The sequence below is a fragment of the Convolutriloba macropyga genome, chromosome 3, assembly GCF_964194025.1.
Source record: "Convolutriloba macropyga chromosome 3, txConMacr16.3, whole genome shotgun sequence".
NCBI lineage: Eukaryota > Metazoa > Xenacoelomorpha > Acoela > Convolutidae > Convolutriloba > Convolutriloba macropyga.
In genome coordinates this window covers 74,077,402-74,088,652 of record NC_134470.1, presented here as the reverse complement: position 1 = coordinate 74,088,652, position 11,251 = coordinate 74,077,402, and the positions used below count along the sequence as shown (strand labels likewise).

The window sequence follows — 11,251 nt, the reverse complement described above, 5'->3', positions numbered from 1 at the left end:
CTCTTTCTTGAAGAAATCAATTGAATTTTTTAATTTTGTCTTAACTGTCATTTATACTTTGTCGTTTCGGTCGTATGAAATTTCCTGTTTAGTGATAGCTTTCATTGGCTTTTCATGGAAGAATAGAAAAACCGATATTCTGATATTAGCAGATAGCTGATGGCTTTTATGACTTTCAAACCCATCGTTTTCCAAAATTAAAAAATAATTTTTTAACTTCGCAATTTTGTTCTTTTTATGTTTCTTTTTGTTACCTAATCTCGTTAGTTGATTACAGGTCAAATATGACATTATGGGTGTCAAGGGAATAAAAGGGATTAGTGTCCAAAAATCTTTTTTTTAAAGATTTTGTTATGACCTTACTGGCTTCGACACCGCTTTTTCACAAAAAAAAATTAAATTAATTTGATTTTTGTCATATTTGACGTTCTTTTTGTAGATGCAAGAAATATTCTGGATAATTACAGGTCTCAAGGGTTTCTTTTTCATGAAAAAACGACGATATTTAAATAGTTCTTTTTGTAATTAATGCCTTTCATGACATTGAATGTAATTTTGTTTCGAAAAAAAAATTAAAAGTATTACATACTTTAGCACTCCGCTTTTTTGTCTACTTGTTACCTAGTCTTACTAATGAATGGCCACGTACTACATTATAACTGTTTGAAGAAGGCGCAATCAAATATATTTTGAGTGCCAAAATTTGGCTTGACGGTTTTGACAGCGTTTTCTGGCAAGTTTCAATTTAAATTTTGTTTGTTCTTTTTTGTTCTTTTTAGCCGCTCTAAAAAATGAATAAGGTCAGGTCCTAATGCCCTTCTATAGAAGCAGTGGTAATCGCAAATTTGTGGTAATATTAATTTATTCCTAATGGTATTTATTACTTTGAAGTTAATTGTTTCAAAAAAAAAAGTTAATTTTTTTTACTTTTCTGTTTTTGTTCTTTTTTGTATAATTATTACCCAACCTTTCTATGGACTGGTCGCATATGTTTTGTGGTGATTTTTAAGTTATTTTTGTTTAGTTTCAGGTTTATCTGACGGTATGTTGACTTTGTTATTAAATTTAGTTTTTAAGAGGGACATAAATTTTTTGATATAATTAATGTTTGTTGTTGTTGTTGTTTGATTTTGCTGTTCGTTTTGACTCGCTCTCTTAATATTGACATATTACAGCAATCTAATGCATCAATTTTTACTCCACTGAGTTATTTGTTTTGGAGGTTATCTTATCGTTCATACGGAATTTTTTGAAAAAGACTTGGGCTTTTTTGGGATTCGCAAAAAATAATTTTTGGGTTTTTCTATCTGTTCCTCATTTGGTCGCCCATCCACAAAATTGTGGATGGGCGGGGTCGGAACCTTATGTGCCATTGCACATTACCGAGCCGCCTTGTTGGTTTATACAAGTCTTTCCGCTCATATAACCACACAATCGGTTATGGTCACCTCTCATTCATGGTCACACTGAAAACACAAAATACATTAACAGTGAAACAACAAATCCAAGTCCCCATCGGATGTCTCACCCAGGCCCGGTTGAGTTCAAATAGCTAAATTGCAACTCTCTTACACATTCATACAAGGCGACACATCGCCCTACAAATTTTCTCTGCTAGAAGCATTAAAGTTCTTATTCAAGTTCTTCACATCTATCGTTCAACCATTCGAAGTAAACCCAGGATCAGCTCCTCGACCTAAAACAAGTATGGGCTAGACGGACTTGAATCGCGGACAGGTAACCCAATTTTCGGTCTGTCCGTTCTGGCCCAAACTCAAAACTCGGTCTGTTCGATCTGGCCCATACCCATAGTTTTGTCTGCTTGGTCCGGTCCACACCTATTTTCTGGTGTGACCCCGAAAAAAAATTCAGTCTGTCAATTTGTTTGGAAAGGTAATATTAGGAATGTTAGCACAAATCAGCGTCCAAACAATCTATATGGAATGATCGAAGCCCAGGAATCCAGCTGAATACTGTTGTCAGTCATCTGCAAAAAAATCTGAGCCTGAAATCACCTTTTTTGTAAGAAGCAGCCGATCTTTAGCAACTAGCAAGATAAAGATAGACGATTAAACACACACTGATTACTCTGTGGTACGTGAATTTGATGATCTGTTGGTTAGAAAACAGTCAAAATAGTGCAAGCTGATTTTTGGGTCTAGAATTTGAAATGCATCAAGTTTAGCTTTTTCAGTGTAATTGTACATGTTTAGGTCAGTGACCAAAGTCTGTTGAGTACATCCAAGAGTCTGGCCTTGGGTCTGTTCGGTCTGACCCAGGGTTGACAGAGTCCAATCGGTCTGGCCCAGGGTTGGAAAAGTCTGACCCCCACAAAGTCTATTTTGGTCGGTCTAGAGCCCTTGTCCGCAACCCAAGTGCGTCTGGCCCATACTTGTCTTGGGTTGCGGATCTCATCATAATTGAACGGATGACCTCATCATCCAATAAACCTTTTGTCTGGTCAAAATTTGATATGAAACTATCACAACCGAACACGTGGTTATAAATGGCTATATCATTAAATCGCCCGTGGGGCTTGATATGAAACTTTCACATTTGAACATCCGATAAATGAACGAAAAGATCATAGAGCATTGGGTAAGTTGGCATTTGGTGAAGTGGCAGGTTGCGTAAAATGGTATTGCGTAGAATGGCAGTGGGTAAAATTGAATTTGGTAAAATGTCATGAATTCATATCCAAAATAAAGAAACTGTTAAATAAATCAAAGCAAACGAAAAAAAGACATTTTATTCTGCTGTCGTTAAGATTTTATAATGATATACTAAATTAAGCAGCTGACAAGAAGTTGTAGGAACGATAAATATTAACTTTCCAACTTAAATATTCTCATAAAATGAACCATTGATCTGTAAGTTTGAATATTATTACAAGCATACCATTCGTATAAGAGGTTAGATTTGACATCAGCCACCTTAAGTTTAGGGAATGATTCCCATTTTATCCGTGTCTAGGAATGAAAAATCAAATGGCCGGACAAAAAAAACGCTTAAGCAAAAAAAGATGACCTCCATTTTTTTCTGCGAAGAAACATGTTTACCAAATATTTTGCTCGGAACAATTTCTTTTTTTTCTGAACCAACATAATCAGTCAACTACCGAAGAGGGCGTGTATTAACAAATCATGAGTAAATTGTTGTCTTAGCGCCTCTGATCAGACTTTCGTGCTTTCGAACCAAATTTGATCTCTGTCGTATGCTCGAATTTTTACTATACCCGCCCTAACCCATCTTTGATCAGTCCATCCCAGACCAAAGAGACCTCTGATCAGACAAGACAAGTTTGATATCTTTGTCTAGACTTTCGTGCTCTTGAAGACTTTTCCAGGCTGTGCAATTCGACCTCACAATGTGCAGGTGTGCGCTCGAAGATGGTCTGATCAGAGGTCGTTTCGGCTTGCGACTTAAACCTGGGAATTGTACCGAATAAGATTTACATAGTCGCTTGAATTGCATAGTCTGGATTATCATTATTTCAGCTGAACTGAGACGCATCAGATTGAAAGTGTCTGTGGTGCAGAGAGTGCCGACAGGGGGAGGGGATTTTGAGAACAGCAACCAAAACGGGCTAATGGGGGGTTCTTGTGGAAGAGGAGGGACAGGAGGAGGTGGTGGTAGTTTGGGCAAATGGACGAACGACACTGCTCCCCTTCTGGGACAAGAAGACTTCGGACTGGTCTGTAATTTAAAAATAGAGAAGATTACCAAAAACAAGAATTATCAAATCATATTACAAAGGAATATCCACCCACCCACCCACCCACCCACCCACCCAATCTTCGACCACCTTCAAACTGTTAAATCTGCACTTGATACTACAATTAAAACTTGTTCTTCTGAAACGATATATTTGAGGTTTAAAAGTTTTTCTTCCAATACTCAATTTTATTTGGGGATTAGGAAGTTTGTTCTACTCAGGGTTAAGTCAGTTTTGACCGATCGATGCTTTATGCAGAGAGATGCAAACGCTGCACAATTAAAAAAAACTCTAAAAATAATACTGAACCGATCCTTGAAAACACTCTCTAAAATTTTTTCTTTGCTACAGGAAAAAATAAAATTGACAACATTTTTCAGCTAAAACAGCAAGTTAAAACATAACGAATTTTGAATTTAAAAATGGTAAGAAAATTAAATAAAATAATTTTTGGCATTTTTCCCTCAAAAAAAGTTTTCGTTCAGATAGAGTGTTTATAATAAAAATTTTGCAGAGGTTACAAAAATTTCTGATTGCTAAAGAAAGGGTAGATAGGTCCACAATATCTGCATTAGTTATGCAGACAAATTCAGCTAAACTTTTTATATAAAAGATTTAGTTTGAATTTACATTCGAATTAAACTGTTTCTGAAAAATGATTCTTAGAAACCTCTGGTACCTGAAAATTGAAAGTTTAACGTAATTGTCTGAGACGTATAAACTGGATAAGTAATTGCATAGTTTTCGGAAGGGAAAGCAATAATTTTGATTTTAAAAAGATTAGTTTCCTCGTACTTTAAGTTTCCTCGTAGTTTCATGGTACAGTTCTAGTCGTCACTCTTGATTTGTATTTGTCTTTTTCAAAGACTGTTCACACGTTTTTAGATTTCTGATACGGATGAAAAGTACACTTGGTGTTGTTATTTTGTATACGCTTCTGTCTCCGTTATTGCCTATGAAAATGTAAAAGAAAAACTTTTCCAATGGACGTTGTCAACATCATATATACATTCTGGTTTACCATATGACTCATTATTATTCTTGTTTGCTCTCCAATCATAGCTTTCACTCATGCCTGCACACAAAAAATTCTATCTGAAAGGCTGGAAGACAAAACACAATAGATGCAATTCTTCGTTTTTTTACGCATGATACGCTGCGGAACCATAAAATTTCTATTTCAAATATCAACAAATAGTATTTGTAAAATTACAACATTTATTATTGGTGATTTTTGTCCCGATAGTCATAAATTTTAATCTAATTGTTCAAAAACGTGGACTTTATTTAAACATTGGAAAATTTTACATGATTTGCAGTGTAAATTTGGTTATGATGGGCAGTCTTGTTCTTTTAAGTGCACAGCGCCTTGACAGTGTAAGGGATTTCAGAACCAACTGTTCAGAAGGATTTCAGAACCAACTGTGAAGTGATTTAGGAACTTCTCTGAATTAGGGCAATTTTCAAAGAAAATTTTCAGTATTGTTTTGAATCAGAAGATAATTCAGAATGAATCACTGAATTAGCTCCGAATCAGACAAATTCGGTGTGAAATATGACTTGAATTAGACTCTGACTCATTACTGACTTTTCCCCAGGAAAACTTTTCGATTCTGAACTAAAATTCGTCAATCTTGCCTTCCCTAGTTGAGTCCCAGACTTCTACCGTCCTCGGCCAATTTTAGCCGCAAAAAGATTTTAGCTCGCCTTATAAAATATCCTCGGTTTAAGCTGGAGCTAAAACTGCTGGCCTCATTTTTGGCTCAACAAAAAGAGTTGACTTCGACTCAAACATAAAAGACCTTCGACTCTCGTTACCTTCGGCAAAGGTCATTTGGGTCTAGAAAGTTCATTACACTTTGAAAGCCACATTTGCTGAAATCAGTGACAAAGCGAACATTGCAAAAAAAATGTGAATAAATGGAAGCTAAATCAGTTAAATCTTTGAAGCTAATTTTAGCAATAGTAGCAATGCGTAAATTGGCAACTAATCCCCTCAAATCAAAGGACTTGGTTATAGTCGGCTGCGAGACCTAAGGATAAGAATTAATAGACTTGTCACAATTTTAAGAACACTTATAATGCGAAAAATAGCGACGTATATACACACGCGTTTGAGCGTGTCAGTGTTTCTTGCACTCGCTTACTTTCCTTATCTTAATACGAGTGTGCAGAAAACAGCGATCATGCTGATCATAAACGCGCTAAAGTGTGATCAGCGAACTCCTCCTCCCGACTCTACAAATCTTTTTCATAAAATCCAGTCCTCGACTGGGTCTCTTACACAATACGCAAGCATCTTTGCAATGGTGACCTAGCACTGTAAGGCAGAATGATCACAAAAGATTGCTTTCAAATCCAGATTAATAGAGCTTTTATTAACCCATGTTATGACATGACAGATGACGTCTCTTAAGCTCCAAATACTTCTATTGTATAAAAAGTAATTATGAAGCATGATAGTTTCAGTAATCAAAATTAATTCAACTACCATGCTTTTTGTTTTTCTGCAAGTTTAGTTTAGTATATTACCCTGACATGACCGCTGATCAGAGAGTGAACAGACTGAAAAACAATTCTGGTTTTGAGGTTTTAAGGTTGAAAAACAATTTAAGATTTTAAATTCAATGCTGCATTTACTCTTTACAGTCATTGCGACTTCTAAATTGTTTTCCTGGATTGAAACTTTTCATGAAAACACAGACTGAGAAATACGGTGATTCAGCTCTGAATTGCTATACTACAATGGGGTGTTTTACATTATAGCCCCCCCCCCCCCAGCTTAGTTGTCAGATAACCTATAGCCCCTCTAATCATGGTAAATATAAAATAAGGGGGGCTACAATTTCATGGAGGGGGGACTATAATAGGAAAGAACCCCACTATGATCCGGGCTGCTTTAGACGTAAGACCATTATCTGTTTTAAATTATGTTCTGCAGTGTGGCTGAGAGCCCCTTTCTGATCTGACTGAAATCTGCACTGAATAACATTTTTTCATTCACCCTGTTTCTATTTAGATGAAGATAAACAGTGAAACATAATTTCAGGACCACCGCTTTGATGCCAACCCCGAATTCTCACCCAACACAAATCAGCAGAATCCGAACAACCCCAACAATGACCCAGATTCCGAACTCATCCAAGTAGATCACGTAAACGATTCAGACCCATTTGGCCCAAATGTGAACAAACATCATCGAAACTTTCACAATTACTACGTTTTCGGGGTCCTTCACCTGGGATCCGGAGGAAAAGGTTGCAGTCTCTCAGAGAGTGACCACTTCCACCAGATGTTGAAGAGTCCCAGGGTTCCAGTCGCCAAGTGGCACCTCCTGAAGAACACCTCATTTTGATTATGATCAAGAGCCCCCCTCCGCAATGAAATTGAAAAGAAAACAAACCCTATAGAAAACCGAACCCGATACGAAAACGAACCCGATGCAACACCGAATCCGGTGCAAAAAAGAACCCAGTCCACAAAAAACGGTCCTCATATGGCGTGCATGATTTGTTTGGAACGCTTTTTTTGCTGGTGTGACATTTGACTTTTTTAAAAAGTGCAAGTTTTTACCGGACTTCAATCAACTGTGAAACATCAATAGAATGACGTGAACAAAGCAGGCGGCAACTGCTAAAAAAACACTATTACAACTAAGACTTGGATTACTGATGCAAGACTTAGTCATCGATGAAAACTGACTATAAAAATTTTGGAGACAATTAAAAATATCCATTCAAAATGGGTAGGTATGACTTGCCATTGAAATTATTACACATATGAAACATACAAGAGATAATATAATAGTAATGAGTAAAAGGGAGAACTCGAATGATGAGCGGAGAGATGAATGACTCTTTTCGTGAATGACTCCTCCTGGATTCAATAGCGGGATCTTTTCCGTTTGTGCCCCCCCCCCCTCCTGTACGTTATGCACCCCAATTCAAGAAGCACGTGCCATTACATAGTAATTCATTATTTAAAAATATAGCACGTGCGTCTGGAGGGTGCAAATAATATTCAGCCAGTAAACTGAGGGGGGGGGGAACAAACGGAAAAGATCCGAATAGAGTGTATTGGATCTCGATATGTTCCTACCCCGCCCTTTGGGATCTTTTTTGTTATTACCCCCCACGCCCAATTGCACCCATACTCATAATATGGTTACAACATATTGTTTGCATTTCAAACACTTTCATAAACAATTATGAACAAACCGCATTTGCAATTTAGTAATGCTGCGAAATTTTGAAATATAGACAAATTCTGTAAAAAAACTTTGATTTATGTAAGCAGACAAAGAATAAGGAGTGTTTTTTTTGTTTTTTTTGTCGCTTATCTTTGATAAGAATAGGTTTTTGGCACTTATTTTTTGACAACAGGAAACCAAAAAACCATCCAAGAGTCTACCAGTGCCTGCAATTCATTAGGAGTCAAATGAGGAATCTATAGGGACCAAAAAGTACATATTCGGGGGTGCAAACAAACTGGTTATATAGGACTGGGGTGGGAAGGGGGGGGGTTCAAAAACACAGAAGATCCTTTCCAACTGCAGATGTTTGAGCTTAATAGTTAAATTTATGAGTCTGTGAAATCAGTTCGGCAGCATTTTAAGATGGTTTTGATACAATGGCTATCCACAGTAAGTAATTTAGTGAGACCAATGGGGGGGGGGACTGGATCGTCAATCGAAAGAACAGTAGATCGAAATTGAATCCCAATCGACAACTGTTAAAAAGTGTGGCCCGAATATTAGCCGACGTAAAAATTAGCCAGAAAGTAAAAATCTGGAATATTACAAGAAATAATTGCTGAGATAATTGCTATCCTGATGAAATCTATGGTAAATCTATCGTCTCATATGATTATCGTCTAATTTGTGTGTCGGCTAAAACTCGTAGTCCCATCGCAACCGAGAAAATTATCAGGACCGGGAATAAATGAGTTTAAACTTCTAAGAACAACTTCTAAGAGTTAAATTAAACTTTTGTTATTGCTGTCATTTTCACATCGTGCTGATCAAATCTGTCGACCAATTGGAGTGTTTTCTAATTTGCGATACGGCCAATACTCCTGTTATATCTTTTGTTACCGAATAAGTTAGGATTCGCAGTGCGAATGCGTTGTCTTACAAATTGAGTAGTAATTGCTAGTCAAATACACAATTACTTGTGTAGCGTGAACTATGTTTATTGGAAACGCGACGCGGATCCACTGCTAAGACTAAATTAGGATTATGAAGAGCAAAAGCAGAGTAACTTGAATTCAGAATGATTATTGAGATTATGATTACTTATGATAAACTAGTATGAACAAAATATGAAATAATTTAGTAGACTTACGGGAATATTAATATAGGTGAATAAATAGAAGTCATAACTTTTAGTTATAAAACGCATGATATAATTATAGATATAGAGGATAAATAATTTAGTACACATAGGAGTTTCGATATATAATAGATATCCATACGTATCACATTTCCCTCGTGACAAAAAAAAATTTTATGTATTTACAATTTTTTAGATTAACACAAAACATGTAACCGAGTTGGGTGAACAAAACTAAACTCAAAGTTGTAGAAGTACTACGAATGTGAAATTTAAGAATAATTGACAATGAAAATTTTTTGCATATGCGAGGCTTATACCTCTAAGAACATTCAATTGCACATAAACTGTGTGATTTAATGCATATAAATTATCAGCACTTGACGAATAATTGCAGCACATAATATTCTCAATGTTTTAATAATTTTGGAATTGCGAAGCGAATACGCTTCAAAATTCTGAACACGGAAACTGAATACATGAAATGAAATAAATTTAACGCACATACAATAGTGAATGGATTCGCAGGGCAAATACTTAAATAAATGTAAAACTGACAATAGAATAGCAAATGTTGTAAAATAAAGCAAAGTTAACATTAATTTTAGATTAAAATTGGAAACAAGTTTAAATAGATGAATTGAGTTTTTGACAGTTTGTTGAGTTTTTTAACTTAAATTTCATTTTCTGCATCCCAAACAGATAGTTCTCTCTCTTGTTCGTATTCATGGTATCGAACTCTAGAATCTGGTGGCGAAACTTGGCCGATTTGAATTTCCGGTCTTGGGGGAGATGGGATTCTTGACTGTTCCGCATTTTGAATCATGGCTACTACTGTATTTGCGGTTGCTGCTTCTTGCTTTTCTTTCATCGATTTACGTTTTTTCTGTTTACCGGAACTGGTAGAAGTCAAGGAACTTGTAGGCGAAATGTCCGCGTCCGTGAAACCGTAGAATTGGGGTCGATTTCGTTTTCGGGTTCCTTGTTGTTTTTGTGGCTCAGGATGTGCGTCTTGAGACTGTTGATTTTGGGAGGAAGACGTTTGCGGAGCGGGTATTATTGATATTAATTGTTGTTCCTGAACTGTTGCGTTATCATCGTTGTTGATTGGGGCTGCATTTCGACGACGTTTGGGCTGTGGTTTTGTGGGTTTGCGTACAGTGAGGGCTCTAGATACATTTGAATTGACTGAAGAAACAACTGAGGTGGTGTCTCGATGCCGATGTCGAATTTTGATTTCCCCTCGCTTTTGTTTTTTGATGTCGTTGCTGTGCTTTGCAATCTTTATCTCAGTTGTCTGTTCATAAGGCGCAGGACGCCTTTGTGCGTAAGTCCAGAGATTTGTAGATCTTTCAGCCTTGGTGCCAAACTTTGCCAGATCACTGTCTCTGACTTTGACTGGCATTCGCCCCGGTTCATTAATTATGGTTGTCGTGGGGGAGGATTTGGTGACGAATGAACCGGGTTTTAAAACTTCATAAAGCCCAGCAAGTTGTCGCTTCGCCCTCTTTTTGTTTGGTATCTTTCTGGCCAGCTTTACACTCAATGATTTCTCTGTTCTCGGAATGGGGTTCGTAAGTTTGGGATGGATTATGAACCGCGATTCCTTGTCGTCTGAGTCACGGTACCGGAGGCCTGCGTCTTGTTGTTCTTTATTCATAGCCGTCTCAATTTCTAGATCACTTCTCTCCGGGTTGACCCATCCAGCATCATCGAGGTATTTGGCTACAGGAACTGTATCAGCATCTAAATAGTGATTAATAATTTTTTCATATGTTAAATTTAAACTTGATGGACATGTGCTAATATTACGTAGCGGAGTATTCACCAGACGACCAAAATGAGCTTCGAATGGAGTTATCTGTGTTGTTTTCTGTCTTGTTATTCGTAAGTCAAAAACTATCTGTTTAATTGCTTTAGATGTAGAAAATGAATCTTTATTTTCAGTTTTCATACAGGATAACCGCCGTTTAATTGTCTGTACCATTCGCTCCACTAATCCAATTGCTCTATGGTCTCCGACTGGCGCATCGAGGATGTTAATGTTATTTTCATTACAATAGTTTGTAACTTGTTTACCTACTAAACAAGTAGCTTGATCTAGACGGATTGTTCGCGGGATTCCATGAGTATAAGCATAATCGCGGAGAAATTTTACCACATTTGTCCCATTTGCATGTTCAAAAATTCGAGCTGTTGGATACTT

The 11,251-nt window shown here is 36.9% G+C and overlaps 1 protein-coding gene across 3 annotated transcripts in view; it reads left to right on the top strand.

Moving 5' to 3' along the window:
• LOC142336449 (uncharacterized) overlaps window positions 1-7,280 on the top strand; it is a 48,190-nt gene extending 40,910 nt beyond the window's left edge. For all 3 annotated transcript variants that reach the window (XM_075385295.1, XM_075385294.1, XM_075385293.1), the window contains exons 8-9: window positions 3,498-3,694; window positions 6,765-7,280. In XM_075385295.1, coding sequence (XP_075241410.1) covers window positions 3,498-3,694; window positions 6,765-7,070 — 503 coding nt within the window. In that variant the 3' untranslated portion in view covers window positions 7,071-7,280. The remainder of the gene's footprint in view (window positions 1-3,497; window positions 3,695-6,764) is intronic.
• Window positions 7,281-11,251: the final 3,971 nt, after the last annotated feature.